Source organism: Nelumbo nucifera, chromosome 4, assembly GCF_055504915.1.
Source record: "Nelumbo nucifera cultivar China Antique chromosome 4, China Antique-T2T, whole genome shotgun sequence".
Lineage (NCBI taxonomy): Eukaryota > Viridiplantae > Streptophyta > Magnoliopsida > Proteales > Nelumbonaceae > Nelumbo > Nelumbo nucifera.
In genome coordinates, this window is record NC_142652.1 from 918,245 (window position 1) to 944,299 (window position 26,055).

General features: G+C 40.4%; 2 protein-coding genes across 7 annotated transcripts in view; both read left to right on the forward strand.

Moving 5' to 3' along the window:
- Positions 1-12,259, forward strand: part of LOC104591937 (Gut esterase (DUF1350)) — a 97,649-nt gene extending 85,390 nt beyond the window's left edge. Inside the window, exons 9-10 of the mRNA XM_010251093.3 lie at positions 11,434-11,604; positions 11,795-12,259. Coding sequence (XP_010249395.1) covers positions 11,434-11,604; positions 11,795-12,028 — 405 coding nt within the window. The 3' untranslated portion in view covers positions 12,029-12,259. The remainder of the gene's footprint in view (positions 1-11,433; positions 11,605-11,794) is intronic.
- Positions 12,260-24,247: 11,988 nt separating this feature from the next.
- ASHR2 (ASH1-related protein 2) overlaps positions 24,248-26,055 on the forward strand; it is a 35,326-nt gene continuing 33,518 nt past the window's right edge. For 2 of the 6 annotated variants that reach the window (XR_734349.3, XR_016085770.1), the window contains exons 1-2: positions 24,249-25,563; positions 25,663-25,837. Coding sequence is in view for 2 of the 6 variants with exons in the window: in XM_010251091.3 (XP_010249393.1) it covers positions 24,389-25,528 (1,140 nt within the window). In the remaining 4 variants the exon portion in view is untranslated. Of the gene's footprint in view, positions 25,564-25,662; positions 25,838-26,055 lie in introns of those variants that run through there. The other 4 variants (XR_002022386.2, XM_010251091.3, XM_010251089.3 and 1 more) reach the window with 3 other exon arrangements.

Sequence of the window (26,055 nt, forward strand, 5' to 3'; positions counted from 1 at the left end):
TGCAACGTCGTTTGCCTTTACGGACTGCAATGGGGAGGTCAAGGTCATCCAAAGGAGGTAAAGTAGCAACAGTGGAAAGTATCTCAGGGGGACCTGGATCTGATAAAGGGACTGTGGTACCTGGATCTGGATTCGTAGAAGGAACTGGAGCTGGCCTGGACTGCTGATGACCGAAATCAACCTGCCTCCACCGCCTATGATAGACTCTCAAATCCTAACACCTCTGACAACCCTCCCCATTACATCCCTCATCACTTAATGGAACAGGTAAAGGAACTTCTAATGAGTTAACCCCACTCTCACTACTCTCTGTTAGACAGTTTTGTATGCCCTTAGCTTCAATCATTTTGATGTACTTTTGTCATTTAGTGGAAATAAATAAAGTGCATGTTTGATTCATGTTGTTTGGTTTAATTCTGTGTAAAACCCTAAAACTGGACATTTGTAGAGACTCATGTTAGTTTTAAATGTTCACAGCCGTTGGATAAGTCTGGGGAGATTTATCCTGCCAAGGCTGATACTGGTGTGCCACCAAGTGTTGGGATGGCCTGTCTCAGCCATCAGGGTAAGACCCGAGGCACATACAGCATGGGATTACTTGAATCCTTGAACCGGACCAGATTTCCAGTCTTGCCCTGGACCTTGGAGATAGATGGGCAAAACTGGAAAGTTACACCTGACCCCTAGACTCGATTATGACACTTCACTAGGTGCTGGATCAGGCTGCCTTTGATATGCCAATCAGTGAGATCCTGAGTGGGGATCAAAACCTGGGTATGTTGGGGCAGTTTGAGAATTCATCTGAGTGGGTGGTCATAGTGACAGAATCAGCCACTTTGTCGGACAAAGGGTAATGATCGGGAATGCACTCTCTCTGATGGAAACCAAACTGCCGGCAGTTGATTTCAATCGTTGGAATTTTGTTTTTGCAAAATTAATATATTTACATATATATGTACGGTTTCAAAATGTTTGCAAATGGTTTTAATTCCCGGGATCCATGTGAGAGGAGAGTGCGGCACTGTTCCTTGCAGCCGAGGGAGAGGTCCTCTCTTGTCGGGCAGTGCTTGATCATTAGGGGCTGAGAGGTTAAGTGTAAGACCATTTAGGATAATACCTGATGGGCTAATCTTGCACCTGCCCACAGTCCCTGGGTTTTTATAAGATGACTTGGCCCAGGGACCACTTAATGTAAGTGTTGGGCCCATAGGGTTCATACGATGGACTCAAGGGGTTCATTGAGTTTTTCAGTGAATTCGGCTGGGCCTTGTATTAAAGGCTGGGCCGAACCCATGTGGCTGGTGTGTAGATCAATGCTTGGGTCCCACGCCATACAAAGAAGCCCAACTGGGCAGCAGATTGGAAACTAATTAAACACTGAATACTTAATGGGCCAAAAGCCCATTTCGAAGTGGGCTGATATGATCACCCATCAATGGGGCGAATTTGAGATTGAAGTTAGCAAAAAGGATTGGGCTCTTAGCCTTATCCACTCTTAGAGACCAAATTCAAATCAGATTTGAATCTGGTAACCTCCTGATAAGATCAGGAGTAAGCTAACTCTATCTGGGAAAAGGATTAAGATTATCCCCTATCCAAATACTGATTTGGATTGGGATAACTCCTAATTAGGAGATTTCTTAATCAAGAAGAAAAGAGAGGAGATTTTCGAATGAACCAAGAGAGAGAAATAAGATTTCGATCCAAGAGGTTTTGGTAAGCAAGAAGGGTTCCTGCGAATTGAGATTAGATCTCATTCTCTCCAGAAAAGAAAACAGTTCAGCCTTTTCGTTTCTGGAAATCTCCTCCTGCCGCCGCCATCTGCATTGTTGCAAGATTTGATCTTTGCAGAAAAGAAAGTCAAGAAACCAGTTCTTGACATCAGTCTTGCAAGAAAGACTGAAAGAATTCAGTGTTTAGTACATCCAGGGGATTCTTGTGAAGGATCCAGTGTGTAGGACGCACCCTGCTGGTTCTGTTCCATCCACAGCTGTGTCATCTTCAGCAGGGACAGATCTTGGAGCATTCTTTGGGCGTGAACACCAACTTTGGGAGATACTGCTTCTCCGGATCAGGTATAATCCTCCCATTTATCTTTGGTACAGATCTGGTTTGATTAGGGTTCAAGTAGATCCTTGAATATTGTATTCTAAATTCAGGGAATATGATTCCCAGTTGGGAGAAGGTAGGAAATTTTTGAAATTCGCCCCACCCATTCCGCAACCTTTATGGCGTCCATTAGATGGATCCTACCATTCTTTCACTCTCCCCCTGAGGAGAAAGCCTAGGGTAATAGGGTACCTCCTCAAAGAAAGTAACATCCGTCGAGACAAATCTCCTCCCAGAAGTAGGTTCATAGCAGCAATAACCCTTTTGAGTTTGTGCATAACCGAGAAAAATGCATTTGGAGGCCTTAGAATCAAATTTGGAATGATGGGGTCCAAGAATCTGAACAAAGCAAGTGCAACCAAAGGTTTTAAGGGGAACAGTAAACAATTCTTTATCGGGGTATAGAAGGGTAAAGGGAGGCTTCATGTCAAGAACCTGTGAAGGAACTCGATTGATGAGATACACTACTGTAAGAACAGCGTCACCCCAGAAACGGATAGGCACATTGGAGTTAAACATAATGCTTCTATCCACCTCCAATATGTGCCTATTCTTCCTCTCAGCAACCCCATTCTGCTGTGGTGTATAAGGACAAATACTTGGGTGAATAATCCCATGATCAAGCAGATAAGAGGCTAATGGCTTGGTAATGTATTCTTTCGCATTATCGGATTTGAAGATTTTGATTTTGACCCCAAACTAGGTTAAAATCATCTGATGAAAGATCTGGGTCAGAGCAGGAACCTCATCTCGAGAACGCATAAGGTAAACCCAAGAAAAACGGGTATAGTCATCAACAAACAACAAGAAATATCTGTACCCCCCATAGAAGGGATGTGATACGGGCTCCAAACATCGGTGTGCACAACATCAAAAGAATTACTACTTCTTTTATTACTCAAGGAATAAGATGTTCTACAATGCTTTGCAAGCTCACAACTCTCACATCTCAAATTTGACATCTGAACAGACTCAAACAAATTTCGAAACAAACTCTTCAAAGACCGAAAGGATAAATGACCTAACCGATTATGCCAAAGCATAACCTGACTAACAGACTGAGAAACAAAAGACTTCCTATCTTCACGATCTTCCTAATGAGAACTCTCTCCAAGCAGATAGATCCCATTCGTCTCATGGTCAGTCCCAATCACCTTCCTTGTCTCCAAGTCCTGAAAAATACATCGGTCAGGGAAAAAAGTTACTAAACAATTCTGATGTTTTGTAATACTACTGACTGAAAGCAAGTTAGTATCAAGCTTAGGAACATGCAGAACTGAAGATAAGGAAATGGTATTAGACAACTTGATGTCTCCCTTGCCAGAAATGGGAACAAGGGAACCATCAGCAATGGACACTTTATCTCTACCAGAAGATAAGTGATAGGTAGTGAACAGTGATGGCAAGCTAGTCATATGGTCAGATGCACCTGAGTCTATTACCCAACAATGTTCAGTGTTACCTGGAGTTGATGCATGGTAAGCTGAGGCCCGAGTACCTGAATGAGCAAAGGCTGATGTGGAAGGAGCTGATGATGGCTGAGATGATTGAGCTGAATTCCCAACTTCCTTTTCCAATTGAGTTAGGGCAGCCCGGACAGAAGCTAAGGTGTCTAGAGGCGTGCCTTTTGTGCCCGATGAGGATGTAGAATCGGTATTAACAGCCATATGAGCATTACCCCTTTTGTTCCTCAATTTTGCTGGAACTAGATGAGGGTGCAGCTTCCAACATGTGTCTTTAGTATGCTTAGGTTTCTTGCAATGTTAACACACTAGATCCCGCTTATCTTCCTTCTTTATATCCCTCTCCGTATCACCCTCAGACTTAGGTTTAACTGCTGCCAAGGCTGGTGGGAAGGGTTGATGTTGCATCATAACCTTTCTCCTAGTCTCTTCACTATGCACCAAGGAGTAGGCTTGAGATAAGGTCACACTGTCCCTTGTTAGTATTTGTTGTCTCACAATATCATAGTCAGAATTCAGACCAGCTAGGAATTCAAAAACCCTATTAGTTTCAACTTGCTTTCTACGAGTCTGTGCATCCTTCTGACTTTCCCACTCAAGTGCTTCTAGGTGGTCAATTTCATGCCACAAAGATTTCAAAGTAGAGAAGTAAACCAAGATTGGTTTCTCTCCATGCTTAAGGTTATTAACCTCACACTTCAATTCATAGGCCCTAGCAACATTAAGGGGTTGGGAGTAAGTCTCTTTCATGATATCCCAGATTTCCTTGGTTGTTTTTGCCCACAAACAGTTCCGGCTGATATGTGGCTGCATAGAGTTTCACAGCCATGTCATAACCAAATAGTTCTCCTGAACCCATTTGGTATACGTTTGGTCCTCCTTAGTTGGTTCTTTCACATCTCCCAACAAGTAGCTGAGTTTTCCTCTACCCCCAATGGCCATCATGGCCGATTGAGCCCATTCTAAGTAGTTGGATCCATCATACTTCACAGTTGTAATCTGAAAGGCATTCTCAGACATGTTACCAGAATTGCTAGTACCAAAAACACCTTCCCCCTGATTCTTGAACTCCATTCTTGGTCAAGAATTAACAATAAAAAAACTTTTGAAGCTACTGTAATAGAAAACAACACCTAAACAACTGATAACAGCCAGCCTAGGTCTTCCAAACAATAAAGAAAAGAGAATTCTGTATGAAACCAGTTCAAAATCTGATCTGAAACCAACAACAGTTCTGAATTTTAGGGTTTTCTCTCAAAACCCTAGAAGGAAAAAAAGATTTTCCAGCCGCACCTCTCAGAATAGACCAAGATGATTCTTTCAAGGTTATTCTCAAGCAAAAAAAAAAAAAACTTACTTTATGAAAGAAAATCTCTGGCCGCCACCTTCTGTCTGATGCAGAACCCTAATCTTGGGGATCTGAAGCCTTTTCTAATTCTTCCTAACTATTGGAACTCTCCCAGCCTTCTACAATCTTCTTAGTAGTAGCCGCACACTACCAATAGCCTCCAAGAATCAGCCGATCCTCCTTCTTTGTTGAAAAACTTCTAAACCTAGGAAATTCTCCTGTAGTCAATCTAATTAGACTAACATAAGACCTTCTCTACAACCAGTTTTAGGTTTTGAACAAAAATTCTGATCGCCACCTTCAGTCTTGATAAAGAAACTGATCTTGGACTCTTTATCTTCCTCTGATTCTTCTTGATTATCAAGAACACAATCCACTCTTTGGACAGCTGCTACAGTCTCTGATAACCTCCAAGAATCAGCCGAAAAAGGATCCTCTTAATATTCCACCCCTAAGCAACTCTCATGTGGTTGGCTGGATCAGACTCACATGAGAAGCCCTAATCCTTACTTTGATACCAAGTAGTCGATCAAGACTACAATCAGTCTTGAATTCGAAAGAAAAAGGAGAAATTTCAGAAGAAAAGAAGAAGAAGAGAGGGAGAAAAGAAGAGGCACACGAAGGGATTTAGAAAAGAGAGAGAGAGGGTTGATCTATTGATCTGCCGACCCACTCTTAATATTTATATATGTTGACTAATTGTAAAAGGGCTGAATTGCCCTTATTGCTTACATGGCAAATAAACTAATAATAAAGCTGAAATAACAAGTTGTAACAACAAACTGAAATAACTACCAATAACTACCAATAACTACCAACTAACACTGACATAACTAACAAAAGATATGCTATGTTGCCATACAAACACAGTGGGGACCACAGCAGTGGGGTCCACATCAATGTTCTCTACAGCCACCAATCAGACAAGTGTATACTCATAGAAGAGCACCGGCCCCTCCTCCAATTCAGCCCTCGTCGACAGGTCCTATCATTGCTTCTTCTCCCTTGGACCTTGATCTTCCTATTGCCCTGCAAAAAGGTAAACGCACTTGTACTTCTCATCCTATTTTACACTATGTTTCAGCTGCTCACCTTTCTGCTTCTCATCGCAATTTTATATCATTTGTTTCCATTCCCAAGACTGTCCAGGAAACCCTTACCTCCCCAGGGTGGCAGCAAGCCATGGAAGAGGAACTCTCTGCTCTACAACACAATTGCACGTGGGAACTCACTGCGCTTCCTCCTGGTAAGCATGTTGTTGGGTGTAAGTGGGTCTACACAGTGAAGTATCTTCCAGATGGCAGTGTGGAGCGATTGAAGGCCAGGTTAGTGGCCAAGGGCTATTCTCAGCTGTATGGTGTGGATTATATGGAGACATTTTCTCCTATGGCTAAAATTGGTTCAGTTCGGGTGTTGATTTCATTAGCTACTATGTATGATTGGCCTCTTGTGCAACTTGGCATCAAAAATGCTTTCCTACATGGTGATCTCATTGAGGAAGTGTATATGGAGCAACCGCCAGGGTTTGTTGCTCAGGGGGAGGATGGTAAGGTTTATAGACTCAAAAAGGCAATTTATGGACTGAAACAATCTCCACGCGCATGGTTTGGCAGGTTCAGTGAAGTAGTGAAAGACTTTGGGATGAAATAGTGTCAGGTAGACCATTCTGTGTTCAGCCATGACTCAAAAGATGGGAAAATCTTGCTAGTGGTGTATGTGGATGATATTGTCATAACTGGGAGTGACAGTAATGGGATTGACAGGTTGAAGAAATTCCTACAGGACCACTTCAATACGAAAGATTTGAGTAAGCTCAAGTACTTCCTGGGAATAGAAGTTGCAAGGTCAAGGCATGGAATTAACTTATGTCAAAGAAAATATGTTCTTGACCTACTTGAAGAAACAAGACTGTTAGGTGCTAAACCAGCAGAGACTTCTATGGAACTTAATGTCAAGTTGAGTGTTGATGCAGGTGAAGAGTTTGATGATCCTAGAAGATACAGGAGGTTGGTGGGAAAGTTGAATTATCTGACTATTACCTGACCAGATATATCATTTGTTGTGAGTATGGTGAGTCAGTTTATGCAACATCCTCGGATTCCTCATTGGGAAGCAATTCCAAGGATTGTTAGGTACCTGAAGGGTGCTTCAGGTCGTGGTTTGCTATACCAAAGTGGAGGGACTCTTGAAATGGTAGGGTATACAGATGTTGATTGGGCTAGTTCTATATCAAACAGGAGATCAACTGCAGGGTATTGTACCTTCCTTGGTGGCAATCTTGTAACTTGGAAGAGCAAGAAACAAACAGTGGTGGCAAGGAGTAGTGCAGAAGCTGAGTATAGAGTTATGCCTCATACCACATGTGAACTAGTATGGTTGAAGAACTTGCTACAAGAGATGGGGTTCTCGTTTGACAAATCCATGAGACTATACTGTGATAACCAAGCTGCTGTTCACATCTCTTCCAACCCAGTCTTCCATGAGAGAACCAAGCATATTGAGGTCGATTGTCACTTTGTGAGAGAGAAAGTGATAAGTGGAGTGATAACCACATCTCATGTGAGCTCAAGAAATCAGCGGGCAGATCTCTTTACAAAGGGATTGTCTCGGGGCAGAGTAGATTATATTTGTGACAAGCTGGGACTATATGACATATACTCTCCAGCTTGAGGGGGAGTGTTAGAGTACACAAAACAGGGGTATTTTGGTCATTTGGGTTTATCTATTTGAGAGTGAAAGGTCTGTTTTATTTAAGTTTTAAATTATGTGTCCCATCACTTATGAGGGACAATATGGTCTTTCTTGTAACTATGTTATTGGAGATAAATTCAAGTGGGTCGACTAGAGAGAGGACTGATTTTCCTCTACTGGCCGAACCCTTCTTCTCCTCTTCTTCTTCTTCTTCTTCTCCTTCTTCTCTACTGTAACCTAGGACTAAATAAGGTTTTCACAATCAAGAGCCATGTTTTCTGTTAAGATGTAAATCATTAAACCATTTTTTTAACGTTTCATGTTTTCTTTGGTCTTTAGAGCCTTCTACTTGCACCAGTTCACTCCTCACTGGTGCAGCACCAAAATACATATAATAATTAAATATCTTCTATTATCTAAAGCTAATACTCAAGAAGGTATGAATAGGCACTGAATTCATGATAAAAGTTAAAGGTTTTAAATGCTTCAAAAAACATGACATTACTTGGGTTTTAACTTTTAAGTGGATTCAAGGCAGAAACTAAATCCTTTATCTCCACTTTTCTTTTTTTTTTTTTTTTGTTCTTGTAGTGAGAGTTTTCAGTAGAATAATAATTGAAGTGGAAAACCTAAGATTCATTTGAAGGATTCAGGGTGGTTAATAGGGGATTTGCAATTGCCCGTCTCCAGTTTGCTGATGCTATGACCATATTTGTGGGGGCTAAAGGAGAGGCAAGTACATGTGATGAAATTTCCTTAAGAGAATATGAAGCATCATTAGAATTGAAAATTAACCTCAACATGAATATGGCAGTTGATGTAGTGATGTAAGACGAGGGTAGAATTGACTAGTGTGTGAGGATCATAGGGTCTGGACTTCATTCAAGATGATGAAGATGAGTTTTTGATGGGGTACCACCTAATTGTAGACCATACAGGATTCATCCGAAAATGGAGGATGTTTTGGAGGACGTAGGTGACAGATGGGGAGGGGAATGAGGGGGGGAGGTTTATGGAGGTGCTGAGGAAGGGCATGAAGAAGAGGGGCTTCCAAGGGTTGAAGCTTTGTGTGGTTGGTAATTCTGACTAGTATCCTCATGCAGGATCATTTAAAATGTAGAGATATATATATATTTAGTATGGAGGAAGATATTTTGCACCTTTTTTTGACTGTTCTTCTACAAAGTTCCTGTGGGATTACTTCTTTCAGCTTTTTAGAACAAAGTTATGGGGTCCTTATTCCCCCAAAGAATTTCTCTTGTTGGTCAGTTCTTTAAGGGAGCAAAAGAGCAAAAATCTCTTGGTGTTGTGTTCCACCATTTGCAATCTGCTGGGAGGTTTGGAATGAAAGGAACAAAGAATCTTTGATGGAAAGGAATGCTTGTATCCTTGAGGGTAAATGTTAGAGAATATAACCTATTCAAGAACCTCACTTAACAGCTTAATCTTTTAGGCTGAATGGTTCTTTGAGATGGTATCAGAGCCACTTTGATCAAGTGGTCTAGTGTTCGATTCTCGTCACCCCCATTATAATTAATTAAGTTTCAGCACAAGGTATGGGTGGGCCTGTGCTGTCCACACTTCAAGCCCAATGGGCTTTCATGTGAGGGGACATTTTAGAGAACAAAACCTATTCAAGAACCTCACTTAACAACTTAGTCTTTTAGGTTGAATGGTTCTTTGAGAAAATGAGAAGCTATGAAGCTACCATTGAAAGTATTGCAATAAGAGTGGCACATTGGGTCAAGTCAAGACTATGGATTAATTTTACAGACTACACAATGGATGAAATTCTTAGAAATTGGGGTGCAATAATAGATAATGAGCTGGTCTCCACAGGAGAGGGGTTTTTAAAACTAAATTTTAGTGGGAGTAGCATTGGTAACCCAGGGCCTTCCGGAATGGTTTCATACTTGCCATCTTTTCTGGACTAATAGGGGAAGGAGATTCAGTTAGAACAGAACTCATGACAGCAGCTTTTGGGGTGTCAGAGGCAAGGGAATCAGGGATTGTAAGATTAATAATCGAAGGAGATCAAAATTTGTGATAATCTGGTTGATGAAGGAAAGTAATGCACTATGGAGTTTTAATAACAAGATCAAAAGGTTCCAATGGTTCTCAAAGGACATGCAGCTAATAATACAATCGGTTCTAAGATCAGGCAAAGGATTAGCTGATTGTCTTGCTAAACAAGGGGTAAATGGGAGGTGTTGTGAGGATTATTTAATTGTTATTTACAGTTGCTGTTAGTGTGCTGTCAGCCAGTTAGTTTCTTTCTTTCTTATTAGCTTGTTACTAGGGAGTGCCACCAGGGACATACTTGTAATTTCTCATTCATTTATATTAAGTTAATGTAAATAAACAAACTGGCAGCCGCCAGCTATAGTTTGAGACTCTCAATCGTATCTTCCTCTTCTCCTCTCTTCTCTTTTCTCTTCTCTCTCTCTCGTCCCTCTCTCTCCATGAATGATTACAGGAGGCAGCTATTCTGAGCTCAATTATAAAGTGAAAGATCTGAATGCTTCAGGTGAGATTGTAATTTCTGTGGGGAGTGGCAAGGCTTGATTGCCTTCAGCCTTGTTTGTAACGCTGTATATTCTTTATTTATATTAATAAATTTTTTGTTCCTTTGTTGTCAATCAAAAAGGCAAAGAAAAGCTTTGTGCAGAGATTGGAAACCTGTTGTGATTTTACCAGAATTTTTTGTCAGCCTTTTAGTTGGAAGATGGGAGTGTTGTTTTGTATTGACAGTTTTTTGTTTTTTTTTTTAAGTTGGATGATCTATCATCTACCTGAAGAATGGTAATAATTGTAATAATTAACAGGTCCATTTCTTTAGAGTTGGTGGTTACTCAGGAGGTTCAGATAGCTAAGAAGTTGGTCCTGTTCTTGGGTTAGGAAACTACAAATCCAAACTTAGGCATCTGGAAGTAGTGGACACAACAAGAACAGTTGGAGAGTGGATGTAGCATGGTGGGTGAGGAGGTTTGTAGCAAAGATAGGACTGCCAGTGGGGTGGCTAATCTAAAGCCCAGATGGTGATGTAGGAAGAAGGCTATGAGGGTATTCTGACTTTGTTTTTACTTTTTGGAAGTATAGCGAGATGAGGCAGGTGCTTTTTTGTATGTGACCACGCTGGCTATTTTGTTATGTTGAGGCCTTGAAGTTCTTGTTTCACCTGTTCCATGTTTCAATTTTCCTTTTCTTGAATAGAATTTGTATTTATTATCAAAAAAGGATCCTAGGATCTATGGTAGGATCTCTTCCTTTTATACGAGGGAGTTATTTGCTCATATTTCTATTAAAAAAGGTTGAGGAAAAAAATAGAAAAGGTTTGTTAAGACAGTCTAGCAGATGTACAATCTGCAGGATCAGTTGGATCATATGGCTGCAACGAACAAGATGACAGTGAAAATGTAACTGGTTAATGTCTTATCAACTGTTTCACAGAGTCATGCATGCAGAATTGTGAATCAGTGAATCTGTTTGAGATCCTAACTACAAAGATAAATACATGCCTATAGAGCTAAATCTGAATAAATCTGTTCAAATTGAAATGACATGTGTAGCAATAGAACTTTTGTATGAATAGTCACCTTGTAATAAACTGCCATGCCTTTTGGCTGGAACTTCCCTGATGCTTTAATTGGACCAACATGTGTTATGAATTACACTGACCTAAGACCCCACATAGCTGGGACCAACATTGGGTAATGGCCTTTTTTTCTCCATGATATTTGGACAGTTTCCTTTTTGTAGATCCTCAATTCAATTAATGATCATTTAGAGCTTATGATGCAGAGATATTTACCCCTCCTGCAGGTAAAGTCATATTATGGGATTTCAAGGAACCTTCTTATTAAGTTCAAAGATGACACAATTGATGAAACCTCAACATTAGCACAGATGCTAAGTTCAGATTCTGCCATTAGTTCTCTACTGGATATGTCAATTCGTTCATTGCCCGGAGATCATGGGCTTCCTTTGAAACAGGTGAATCTGGCACCCATTAGTTTAGTTCAATAACCCTTTTCCCTCATCATTAACGAAAACAATGAGAACTCAACTGATTCTAGTGTGAAGAAAAAGAGGAGCAGTAAGCTCATTTATGCACAGTTCCCATGATATATTTGTAATCTATTGATACAAGGAAACAAACTAGAACCAATTAACATTTTTGCAGGCTCTCCCAGATGTTCCACCAGCAATGGCAGATGCAGTAAACCGTGGAGGTGAGTTTCTAGCAAACCTGACTGCAGGTACAGCATGGGAAATGGTGGCCAAAGAAGTAGGCAATACATTGGGCGTTGACTCAACAACCCTGAGGGCAGAGATTTCAAAGGACATAGACCTGCTGGTGGATGTGATCACATCTTGGATGGTATCAAACTCAGGTCGCAGACTTTTGAGATCATAAGATTAAATTACAAGGCAGCAATGTATAACTGAACAAGGTCAATTGGGGTAAAGTTAAAGAGACAAGGAAGCATCTCTGTAGAAAGATATAGTGCAAATACCAATCTCAAGGCGCTGATCATGTCTTTACTTTATTCTATTGCTAGTTTTTTTAGGCTATTTTACTGCTAGTTATTTGTCACATACAGAGCCTGTCAACATAAATAAGAAAACTTCTCAGATTGTTTCTTCATATTACAATTTACAAGGCCAAACACAAATTTGATAAGTAGTGCACGATGTTTTTACACCTTCCAAATGAGAAAAGATAAAAAATGGTAATTGTCTATTATTTATTTATTTTTGATAGGTACAATCCGAAGTATGTTGCATGCAAGTATGTTGTACCCCTACTTCTCAAACCCCAATTTCCCTGGTCTCTCTGTCTCTCCTTTAACCTTGATCAAATCTGCCAACTAAAGCATTAAAAGGCAAAGGGTGTAGTTGAGATATAATGGCTCAAAAAGGTGAGGCATAAGCCTTAAGGGGTAGAAAGGCATAAACTTAAAAAAAATTTAAAAATATTTAAAGTTTATAAATAATAAAGAACAAATAATAAATTAAGATGGAATGATAGAATTGCTCAACTACGGTCATAGCCCTTTGATTTTCCATATGGAGGAGAATATAGTTGAAACATGAAAATCCTAAGCCTTTTTAGGTTCCACCGAATGTGGACCTATCATCATATTTTTCTTGATATAGTTGGGGAGAATTAGTGGCAGCTATCTCCTTGGTTAGACCTTTTCTAAAACTTCATAGATTGAAAACATGGAGCTAAGAAGCTTTTGGTGATATTCATAGTATTAATGATCACAATAGATTGGTGTTGGGTGTTTATAAGGAGTTGCATGAACCTTGAAGTTGGAAGAAGTGTTATGGAGGCAAAAATCTAAGTATAAAATGGTTGAAGGAAGGAGTTTGTAACACCAAGTTTTTTCACGTCCATCAAATTGGGAAGTGACTATTGAGTAAGAACTAATTTCAAAGTTGGTGATAGAGATCAATAAATTAACATTTGAACTTTGAATAATTGATGGCATTATGCAGTCCATGGCTCTAAAGAATGAACTTGTGCAGATGAGATTCATTGATTAACAGGAAAGGGTTTGAAATCATCCACATGTTGTAGAGGCAGTTTAAACATCATTCGGTCAAACATACAAACACCAATGGCGATTACCAAAAAAAGAAACACCATTGGCTACCATTGATGACTCTGTCAAGAGAGACGAGACTAATGTTGCATTTGGATTTCCTTATTTTAAGGACTTATCTCCTTCTTGCTGTTAAAATTCCCCTATGAACCTTGAATTTTTAACGGCAAAAATGAGATAATTAAGTCTGTGAATAAACCCTAATTGTTTCTAGGTCAAAGTAGAGAAGAAGAAAGAAGAAAGAAAAGAGAAAGAAGAAGAAGAAGGAGAGGAGAAAAGTATTCGGCCAGACCAGAAGAGAGGATGTACAAAAGTACCTCTCCTACCGACCCACTTGACTTTTATTCATGAAAAACTTGAGTTACAAGAAAGACGGTTTTGTTCCTCATAGAAGATGGGACACATAACTTAAACTCAGATACATTAGACATTTCACTTTCAATAAGATACACCAAAATGACCAAAATACCCCTGACTCGAGCATTCTAACACTCCCCCTCAAGCTGGAGAGTATATATCATATAGTCTCAGCTTGTTACAAATGTAATCTATTCTTCCCCGAAACAATCCTTTTGTGAAGATATCTACCCACTGATTTCTTGAGCTCACATGAGATGTAGTTATTACCCCACTTATCACTTTCTCTCTCACAAAGTGACAATCCACCTCAATATGTTTAGTTCTTTCATGGAAGACAGGATTGAATGAGATGTGAACAGCAGCTTGGTTATCACGGTATAGTTTCATGGGTTTGTCAATTGAGAAACCCATATCCTGTAGTAGGTTCTTCAGCCATACTAGTTCACATGTGGTATGGGCCATAGCCCTGTACACTGCTTCCGCACTACTTCTTGCCACCACTGTTTGCTTCTTGCTCTTCCAAGTTACAAGATTGCCACCCAGGAAGGTACAATACCCTATGGTTGACCTCCTGTCTGATATAAAGCCAACCCAATCAGCATCTGTGTACCCTACTATCTCAAGAGGTCCTCCTTTTTGGTATAACAAACCACGACCTGGAGCACCCTTTAGGTACCTAACAATTCTCATAACAACTTCCCAGTGAGGAACCCGGGGATGTTGCATAAACTGACTCACCACACTCACAGCAAATGATATATTTGGTCGGGTAATGGTCAAGTAGTTCAACTTTCCCACCAACCTTCTATATCTTCCAGGATCATCAAACTCTTCACCTGCATCCACACTTAACTTGGCATTGAGTTCCATAGGAGTCTCTGCTGGTTTAGCACCTAACAACCCTGTTTCTTCAAGTAGATCAAGAACATATTTCCTCTGACATAGGTTGATCCCCTGTTTTGACCTCGCAACTTCTATTCCTAAGAAATACTTTAGCTTCCCCAGATCTTTCATATTGAAGTGGTCCTGTAAGAATTTTTTCAGCCTGTCAATTCCATTGCTGTCACTTCCAGTTATGACAATATCATCCACATACACGACTAGCAAGATTTTTTCATCTTTCGAGTTATAGCTAAACACAGAATGATCAACCTGACACTGTTTCATCCCAAAGGCCTTCACCACTTCACTGAACCTACCGAACCATGCACGAGGATATTGTTTCAGTCCATAGATTGCCTTCTTGAGCCTGCACACCTTACCAGCCTCCCTCTGAGCAACAAACCCTGGTGGTTGCTCCATATACACCTCATCAACAAGATCACCATGTAGGAAGGCATTTTTTATGTCAAGTTGTAGGAAAGGCCAATCATACATAGTAGCCAATGAGATCAACACCCAAACTGAACCAATTTTAGCCACAGGAGAGAATGTCTCCATATAGTCCACACCATATAACTGAGAATAGCCCTTGACCACTAACCGTGCCTTCAATCGTTCCACACTGCCATCAGGAAGATGCTTCACTGTATAGACCCATTTACACCCAACAGTGTGCTTACCAGGAGGAAGGGTGGTGAGTTCCCACGTATGATTATGTTGTAGAGCAGAGAGTTATTCTTCCATTGCTTGCCGCCACCCTAGAGAGAATCATAGTGACAGGATCAGCCCCTTTGTTGAACAAAGGTAATGATCGGGGATGCACTCTCACTGATGGAAACCAAGACTGCCGGCAGCCGATTTCAACCGTTGAGATTTGTTTTGCAAAATATATTTTATATAAGATATAAAAGTATATATGTATGGTTTCTAAATTGTTTGCAAGAAGGTTTTAATTCCCGGGATCCATATAAGTGGAGAGTGCAACACTGTTCCTTGCAGCCGAGGGAGAGGTTCTCTCTTGTCGGGCAGTGTATGATCATTATGGGCTGAGAGGTTAAGTGTAAGACCATTGAGGTTAATACCTGATGGGCTAATCTTGCATCTGCCCACAGTCCCTGGGTGTTACAAGGTGGCTTGGCCCAGGGACCTCTTAGGGTAAGTGTTGGGCCCGTAGAGCCCATTTGATGGGTTTCAGGGGGTGCACTGTCTTTTACAGTGTATTCGGCCAGGCCTTGTAACAAAGGCTGGGCCGAACCCATGTGGCTGATGTGTAGATCAATGCTTGAGTCCCACGCCATACAAGGAAGGCCAATTGGGCAGCAGTTAAGAGGGTTAAGTGAGCACATAAGCTTAATGGGCCTAAAGCCCATTTCGAACTGGGCTGCTTATTTAGTTAATAAAGGGGCGAAATCTGAAGTGGATCAGCTAATAGGATTGGGCTTAGACCCTATCCACTTAGAGAGTCCAAGATCTAAATAAGATTTAGATCTGGAAACCTCCTAATCAGATTAGGAGATGGCTGATCTGATCTCCAGATAAGATAAGGATTATCCCTTATCACTTAAAGGGACTTCTAAACCAAATATGATTTGGATTAGCAACTCCTAATCTGATTAGGAGTTGATCCCTTTAAGACTATAAAAGAAGAAGGGGGCGGCAGCCTTTAGACACAATACACACAGATCATCAGGTTTCTTTGGTGCTTAAATCTAGAAGAGAGAATTCTGCTCCCTGCAAATACTCTCTTGCTGCCTCCCTGTTCTTGCCGCCCTGCTTTCCAGTTCGATCTCCACTTGTGGGAGAAGTCAATATTGGATCTTGACATCAGTCCTTTGAGAAAGGATTGAAAGGAAGCTGTGCTCACGTGCCATCTTGCTTATTCTTGCGAAGGACAGAGTTCTTGGAGAAGAACACTGCTGATTCTGCTCCACCTGCACTGCGCCATCTTCAGTGGGAGCAGTCTTTGGATCCTTCCTTGGGCGTGAACACCTTCGTTGGGAGATATTACTTCTCCGTATCAGGTATAATCCTTCCCACTTCTTTTTGGTTCAAATCTGGTTCAGTTTATGGTTCAGAATTGATCCTTGAAAATATGATTTTCTAAATGGGGAATACGATTCCCAGTTGAAGGGAGAGAAAAATTTTTGAAATTCGCCCCTTATTCCGCAATCTTTTGGGCGTCCATAGGATGGATCTCTCATCCCTTCACAACTATGAAACTTATATGAATACAAAGTAGTGGTATCTGGTAATAGTACCAAGCAAGAAACTATAGAAACATTGAATGAAAACAGAGAAGTGATAACAGTACCAAGTAAGTATACAAGTCTCTAGAAAGAACAAAATATTCACAGTAGATAAAGGAGAAATGAAGAAACTTCTGCAATAGATAAAAGGTGAGGCAGAATGACTAGCAAAATAGATAAATGAACGCATTTCCAACCACTGAAAGAGATGGATAAATACAATAGCGATTCGTCATAACTTTAACCATCCGGAACCATAACCACCAGAACTGGAACTAACTAGAACTTTAAAAGTCTAGAACTGTAATCGCTGAAACTGAAATCAATTGGAAGTTTAACCACCCAGAAAAAAAAAAGTAACTGTCGAAACTGTTATCACTGGAAGTGAAACCAACTGGAACTTTAACCGCCCGGAACTGAGACTATCGGAACTGTTATTGCCGAAAGTGGAATCAAATGGAACTTTAACCACCCGGAACTGAAACTGTCGGAATTGATGTCTCCAAAACTGGAACCAACTAGAACGTTAACCACCTAGAATTGTAATCATCAGATTTATTATCATCGGAACTGGATCCACCCAGAACTGTAAGTGTCAGTTAAGTAAAATAAGGAAACAGTCACCAACGGTGAATCAAATTAGCGATTAAGGCCACCGCCAAACACTCCGCCTCCTGTACTAAAATCCCTACAAAAAAGAACAAAAGAAAAAACAAGGAAAAAAATGAGAAGAAACAAAAGAGAGTGGAAGATTGGACCAAGTTAATCAAGCAATTGGATTCGAACTCCATACAGCTTCGAATGACCACAATATCACAGCCTAGGATCGCCTTGGTAGGAGTCAGACACCTAAAGCATTTTGGTCTAAGCCATCGACCATTATGAGGATCTCCTAGAGGCGAAATGCCAATTGGAAAGGTGTTGGAGGGAGATTCAAAATTTCAAGAGTCTCTCTCCTCCTTATCTTGTTTTTGAGTTTGTTTTTTCCTCTTCCCACTCTCGAGTGCAGGGGAAGACTCATTGTCCCACATTGCTTGGAAAATGAGTAGAGGTAGAGTATATCTATAGTTTTGCTCTCTATGGGTAGGGACCCATAGGAGGAAAGCATTATAGATATCTCGTGCATGTGAGGGGGAGTTGGGGGTGCTTTTCACACGCGTGAGCCGGATCGGGTCGGGGCACGGGCGCGGGTACAAGTACGTGTACGTGTACACGCTAAACCGAATCAGTTTTGCTTTTAACCAAATTAATCTTTTGAATTTTAATTCAAATTTATTTTTTGAACAATTTTCTTTTCCTGTTCGTGTCTCCTGTCTCTGTCTTTTCGAACAGGTTCTTATCCCTTTACCTTCTGTGTCTCTTTGAACAGGTGCACTATTCTAAAGAGGCACATGTCCTTTCGGGTCTAAGATATAAAATGAGTGTTGGTCGACACAGTTTTCACAGAGCAACATTTTCGACATTCTTCTTTTTTGTCTTCTCCATAAATCTGAGCATCATCTCTCAGTGGTTCGCGAAGGTCTAATAAGCAAGTGCACGCCTAATAGTGACCTGTGGGCTGTTTTATCTTGGCGACCAATTTGTGATCACCCGACTGCACCATAGGGGGCAAATGCGGTTTTAAGGAGAGTGACCAAGTGGCATGACTCAGCCCTCCTTTTCTCAGTTTCGCAGTTCTACAACACTACACTCCTACAAGTTCTTAGTTTGGAAAGCGATTACCGATAAGTTCCATCTGTCTTCTTTATTATTTTCAAATAAGACCCGAAGAAGGCATTCATTGATGCATTAAGAAAGCAGAAGGCACAAAATCATGAACGATCCAATTCGGGGATGAGCTCTCCAAGAAACAAGTCAAGGGTCCCTCCAACCCATCGAAGGCTTTCTTAAGGTAATGGACCTTGTGGTACGAGAGATCAACAATTGCCTTTGCATTCTCTGGCAAACCGTCGACGGGAGGTAAGGGGAGCTCCACCAGGTGCAGGAGAGATTATAAGCTTGGAGTGATCTTGGGGAGTCTTGATGTTTCTAGGTGTAGAAACGAAGGAGACACGATGACCCCTTTGAGATAAACTCTTGGAGAGGAGGCGAGATTCAGTGAACCCCTGGGTTCACGGGGCGCGTGAACCCTTCAATTGGAGGCGTGCGTGTCGCCCCTTCTACTCATGCGCGAAACCTCGATTGCCGTTAGCTTAAATAGCCGTTAATCAGTTGAACCGGGCGGGACAAAAACAAAATCAATCGAGAGCCCACCATCCCTTCGTTTCATCTCCCTCTCTCCCCCACTCCCCCCATTTTCGAGTCACTCGAGCCGTAGTTCGAGAACACAGAAACCGACGGCATCCTCACTGAGATCATTCAACCATATCCGGCGGTAATCGGGTGAATCATTCAACCATATCCAGCAGCAACCAGCGGCAAGCAGTAAGACCCTCTGGTAAGTGGCTTCTCCTTTTCCGATGGACTTGGAACCCTGTTTTGAATCTCAAATGTGATTTTCTTCTTCTCTATAGGTCACCGGCGGCATCCTAACAAGCAAAACAGCATGAAATAGTTGGAGAAGGAAAGCAAAACAACATGACATAGTTGGAGAAGGAGAAGAAAATTACATTTGAGAAGAAGAAAATCACATTTGCCGCTATTTTGAAAATTACATTTCAAAACAGGGTTCCAAGTCCGTCGGAGAAGGAGAAGCCACTTACTAGAGGGTCTTACCGCTTGCCGCTGGATATGGTTGAATGATTCACCTGGTTACCACCGGATATGGTTGAATGATTCGGTGAGGATGCCGCCGGTTTCTGTGTTCTCGAACTCGGTTTCTATGATCTCGTCCCGCCCAGTTTCCACCCGGTTCAACCGATTAATGGTTACTTAAGCTAACGGCGATGGAGGTTTCGCGCATGACTCGAAGGGGAGACGTGCACGCCTCCTATTGGAGGGTTCACGCGCCCGGTTCACAGAATCTCGCCTCATTGGAGAGCTCCAAAAACGGCATCATGTGCCCAAAAAGCTAACCATAGGAACATTACTACGTGAAGATTATTATTGTTAGCCATGGAAGAGAGAGACGCCATGTCCACCGCACAATACCAAACCAGCCGCCATTGTCTGATATTGGGTCACTACACCTGGCTGCGCTAGTACATTTGCCTCCCCGCGCCATCGTAGGCGATCTACGTATAACCTGCGTCCAACCCCACCTTCTGCATACGCCCCTACCTTCGCTTGTGCCGCTATTGCAGGTGCTGCGGCCGCTGGTGCACCCACACTGTAGACGGGTGGTGGTGCTTTCCTATAAACCTCTGGAACCACTCTTGGCATCGTGTAGTAATTTTGGCCTATTAGACATGTTATTGAGCGCCCAGTTGGTGCATGATACACGCTACCCAGTGTGGGAATTAGATACACTGGCTGTTCCGCCCCCGTTATTGTCGCTGCAGCAGGCAGGTAACCCCCAGTTGCCATGTGTCTATCTGGCCAATACGCTGCCGGAAGGGATACCGTCACATGATATTCATAACAGATTGTTTCATTTTAAAGTTCGGAAATCAAAAAGTACAGGGTAATGATCAGGAATTTTTCCAAAAAACCCAAAAGCCCCTATTCCCGCTCACCCTTCTCTCTCGACTTCCAGGCACTCCTGTTCAGCGCCCTTCCATCTCCACTTCCTTTTCTGGCGCCGGCATTCGTTCTGACATCACCGGCGACCACCAACACGATTGAATAGGTTCAGTTTTTTCTTCTTTCCTCTTTTGTCGAATACATCACCGGCGAACATGAAGGTTTTTTTGCTCTCAAACATTACGAACAGAACACATAGTCCAAGTGCAAGTGCAGTGATCTGTTATTTCGATTGTGCATTTAGTAGGTCAATTTAATTATTTCTACCCCTTACCAATTTTCATCACAATTACAAGGTAATTTTACAAATTTCCAATCATGAGCCATTGAGATTTTCTTAGAGAGAGACGTTTTGTATTCTAGAACTTTTCCATATGCATTTTGTATTCCGAAGCTTGAAGCCGTGAAATTTCCCTTCTAAAATGAAACATAGTAGAGAGATCCATCAAGAAGACTCCTTACTTTTAGATAAAAAGAAGAGTGCAGAAGAAGGTGAACATTCTTCCACATAGGAGACACATACAAGACCTATTGTAGGTACCAATGGATGGTGTCTCATTGGCCTTGGTTAGTCAATATGGGTGCTAGAAGCTAGAACATAAGCATGACCCCTGCGAGTAGTTGGAGCACAAGCAGTTGAGCGGTCGAACCATTTGACCCAGGAACTAGGAGGGGTGTCAATCGGCCGGTTTTGGTTTGGATCCAATTCGATCCAAATCTTATTAAATCGGATTTGGACGGTCCATTATAATTATTGGATTGGGTCAATCTAAAATAAATTGGTCCATATTCTTATTGGTTTGAATTAGACCTAAACCAAATTTCCAATAATCCAATCATGAGGCAAAATCCTTGTCAAATTTGAATTCAATCAAAACTGAAAACAACATAAAATCACTTTTACAAAAGTACTTTTCACGAAAACACTTTTACAAAAAAAAAATTACAAAAGCACTTTTATAGAAATACTTTTATAAAAGCACTTTTACGAAAGCACTTTTAGAAAATCACTTTTATGAAAGAACTTTTACGAAAGCACTTGTACAAAAGTACTTTTATGAAAGCACTTTTATAAAACACTTTTGCGAAAGTATTTTTATAAAAGTAGTTTTACGAAATCACTTTTACGAAAGTACTTTTATAAAAGTACTTTTACAAAAACACTTCTACAAAAGTACTTTTATAAAAGTCTATGGAAGTACTTTTCGAAAAGTGCCGAAGTACTTTCAATAAAGTGCTTTTGTAAAAGCACTTTTATGAATATGTTTTTATCAAAGTACTTTTACAAAAGTGCTCTTTCAATGCTAAAAGTGCTTTTATATAATTTTTTATATTTCTTTCGGTTTGGATTGCATCCAATCCAATCCATTTGCATTTTAATAGATTGGATTGGATTTGGTTTGTATTGGATTTGGACAGGATTGGGTCCAGTCCATTTATAAGTGGATTCACGTTTGACTGGATTAGGTTGGACCAAATCCATCCAATTGACACCTACGGAAACTAGTAAGTGTTCCATTTTATATTTGGCCTAAAATTTTTCCCGAACCACTAAATTGTTTGATCTGGTAAATGGCTTTTGAATTATTTTTTAATTTTAATTACATATATTCAAAATGTAATGGGTTGATCTATTTGGATCGGATGATCGAACCATTGACCCAAAAACCAATAGCTAAAGTGGTTCCATTTTGGGTTGGTTTTAAACCTTGTTTATTTAATCAATTAATTAACTTTGTTTCCTTAATTAATTTGATTCACTTATTTAATTGCTTAATTTACTTAATTATCTTAAGTAGTAATTTATTTGTTTTCCTTGATTAACTTAATTAAGTAAATTAAATGCTTAATTATATAGTTTAGGGTCTTTTAATTAGACCCTAAAGTAATTTACTTAATTAACTTTATTAAAGTGACCTATTTTCGAATTTGGGGCTCTAAAGTGACATTTTCAAACTTTAGTAATGCTTTTATTATTTTATTCATTGTCTAACGGATCCCTCGATGTTATTTCAAATGTTGTGTATTTTTGTCTACAAATTGCCTTTTTTTCACCAATGTTTGGGGGGGTCAAAAATGGTATTTTCTAATTCTTTAAGGTCGAAATTGGCCTTTTACAAAGTTCAAGGGTTGTCAAAGCTAATAATCCATCATTGGACCAAGATCTTTTGAATAGTGTTTTCAACCCATCATTGGACCAAGGATTCAATTATAGTAAAACCTATAAATTGGTAAAAGAACATTGACTTAGTCAAAACCAGGGATGCAAGTGGATCGAATCATGGTCCGATATGATCCGAGATCCAATCCTATTTGATTGAATTTGAATCATCCTTGCTTAGATCTTCAAATTGGATCGGATAATATGATCTGATAAGAAATCAAATCGGATTCGGATCACCCTTGTTCGATCTCTAAAGATTCGATCCAATGTATGTTATATATTTATTTATATAAATATATATAATACACATATATGTTATTTATTTGTTTATAAATATATTATTTATATTGTATTTTTATAAATTTGTTATATTATTTATTTTTTATAAAAGCATGTATACATATGTTGAAAATAATTAAAAATATTTGTACTTTTTTTCTTTATTTAAGTTGGTATATTTTATTTTTCTTTTAATAATGTATTTTTAAAGAAAACAAGTCGGATTGGATCAGACCCGAAGATCTGACTTACTGATAGGATTCGAATTCAACTTGAGGCCTATCAGATCCGATCAGTTTTTTTGATCGGATCGGATCTGACATGAACAGTGTCAGACTGGATTCGGATATACCCTGATTCAAATCCGATCCGATTCGGTTGCATTTCTAGTCAAAACATCCAACTTGGGCGATTAGATCATTGACCCGTTTGATCTAGTGACCGGGTCAGGTTGCACACTAATGTGTATGAAAACTTTCGAAGGCCATAACTTTGTGAAACCCATGTCACAAACTCGTGTAATGCATTAGGCCCCACTATTTAATTGTTATTATTGGTAAAAACTATAATTTCAAATCCATTTAAATTCAATATAAAAAAATTAATAAAAATTTGAAATTAACAAATTTGTATATCTTAGTAAAATTAATGAAAATAATAAAATATAGTAAAATTTAATATCCATTCAAAATTAAAATAATGCAATTTTTAGTTCTAATTTTTCATTGATGTATGACATTTAAAAAATGATAAAATAAAAAATTAATAAAATTATGTTTAGGTTGGACCAAACCCGATTGGCTTACTTGGGAATGTTATAAGGTTCTTTTTACTTAAATTCACATAACAAAATCCTTATGAAAAATAAAATAACTGTAATGAAAGTAGCCCTTTTTTCTTTCTTTTTTATTTATTTTTGGCTCAGCTACACATTATAAAAATCCGTGCTTCAATTTCCCCTTCTTTCTCTCTTTTCTTGTTTTTTTTTTGGCTCAGCTACACAATAGGGGTAGGGTAGCCCATAACAACCCCTCCCCAAACGGGTAGTACATCCCCAAAGTCCAAACCCATAACACCCTCAACCTGGTGTAGCGGGATTTTGATCCCAATTCCCAAGTCTAGGCTACAATTAGGGCTGTTAATAGGTCGGATTTTCCTGATGGATTCAAGTTCAACCGATTATGATAGTTATAAACTTATAATTCCATGATTTTGTCCTGACTAATAATTGGGTCAACTCTAGTTTTTGTCTGTTCTGAATCGATTAAGACATAGAACAATTATTTTATTAAATATATAAGATTTTTTTTTCTTATAATTCTATCATATTTTATATTCGAAATAATAAATTTAAATAATATATAAGTAATATTAATTAAAAATGTTTAATTTGTTAATATATTAATTAAAAATGTTTAATAATCGATTTGAGATTGGTTTGGACCCGACCCAGACCAAATCCATTGACAGCCCTACCTACAACCAGCCGTAACACGCCCCCGACGGAGGTCTCTCTTTCTCGAGCTTCTTGCATTACAAATGAAGTCGCCTTGCGGCTTGCTCTAAGCCTCTAACCTCCAAGGAAATCGTTGGGCGACGACAGTAGGTAAGTCATGTTGCAGCCACCGAACTCCATTGTGAAACTCGTTTCAATACCAGGTAAAGGCCGCGGCATGGTCTCCACGCAGCCCATAAAACCAGGTCAAGTACTCCTCCGAGACTCTCCGGTCCTCCTGTACTCCGCCACCCCCTCCCTCTGCAAATTTTGCTCCCATTGCTTCCGCCTCCTTCCACAGTCCCCCTTCCCTTGTCCCACCTGTTCCCACTGCGCTCTCTTCTGTTCCTCTTCCTGTCTCTCCCTCGCCCTCTCCTCCTCCCACTCACCATGGTCCTGCCACTCCCTCATTTCCCTTTCACTCTCTCCCCCCCTTCCGCCTGACCTCCACACTCAAGCCTTCTTCCTCATCGCTGCCTACAATCTTTCCCTTCTATCTGCTCCCGACTTCCATGCCTTACTCTCCCTTCACGGAGACCCTCCCGAGTCTCTGGACGCCCCAACTCTCTTCCTCCATTCCTTGATATCTTCTTTTGGTCCTCCCCCGGGCCTTACCGGGTTCTCACCCGAGATGACGGCGGCTCTGCTGGCCAAGGACAAAGCGAACGCGTTTGGGTTAATGGAACCGTTTAAGGAAACTGGGGAGCGGGCCGTGAGGGCGTACGGTATTTATCCGAATGCGTCGTTCTTTAACCACGATTGCCTGCCGAACGCTTGTAGATTTGACTATGTGGATGGTGTTGGAGATGGCAATACTGACATTATTGTGAGGGCGGTTCATGAAGTTCCGGAGGGGAGGGAGATTTGTTTGAGCTATTTTCCGGTGAATTGGAGGTATAAAGAGAGACAGACTAGGTTGAGGGAGGACTACGGGTTTGAATGCGGGTGTGATCGGTGTAGGGTGGAGGTGAGTTGGTCAGATGACGAGGAGGATGGGATTGGGGAGGAGGAGATGACGGAGGAGGATGGGGAGGAGCAAATGGAAGGTGTTGAGGATGAGGATGGCGATGGAGAGGGCAGTGAAGTTGAATTTCCTCATGCTTATTTCTTTCTGAGGTATGTGTGTGATCGAGATAACTGCGGGGGGACGTTGGCACCATTACCACCTTCGGAGGAAGGGGTTGTGTCTGGTGTTATGGAGTGCAATGCTTGTGGGCGGTTGAGGGAGGAGGAATCGGTTGGTAGAGAGGGATGTTAAGAAGTTATGGATGATTGAGTCCTGCCGCAGAAAGTGTAAGCATTGTTTTGTTTCCATTTCTTCTGCCATGTTTTCATATTGCATCACGTTGTGATTATTTTATTGCTTTTTGATTGTTATGTTCTTTTCAACAGTGTTTAGGAAACCGGACCAGACTGGCCTGTTGGACTGGTTGAACTGTGATTGGGCCCTAGCCAGTTCGGTCACACCCCAATAACCGCAATTGCTAAAAACCCAGTGAAAACTGGCTGATCAGCTGTTTTAACTGGAAAATCGGTGAACTGGTCCCGGTTTCATGAAACCGCACAGGTCATTAAATAATTAAATTTTTAGTATCACTTAATTACCACTATTCCACATCTTTGCTTGTGTTAATTAATGACTCTTTATCGTATTTAGTACTTTATTACACAATACACACATATGTTAAAGAAAATGTAAATTAAGAGACTTGAACCTTGGTCATTTGCTTTAAAAATTAAGGAACTTGCCATCCATCTACCATATTTAAGTATAGTAAAAGTTGT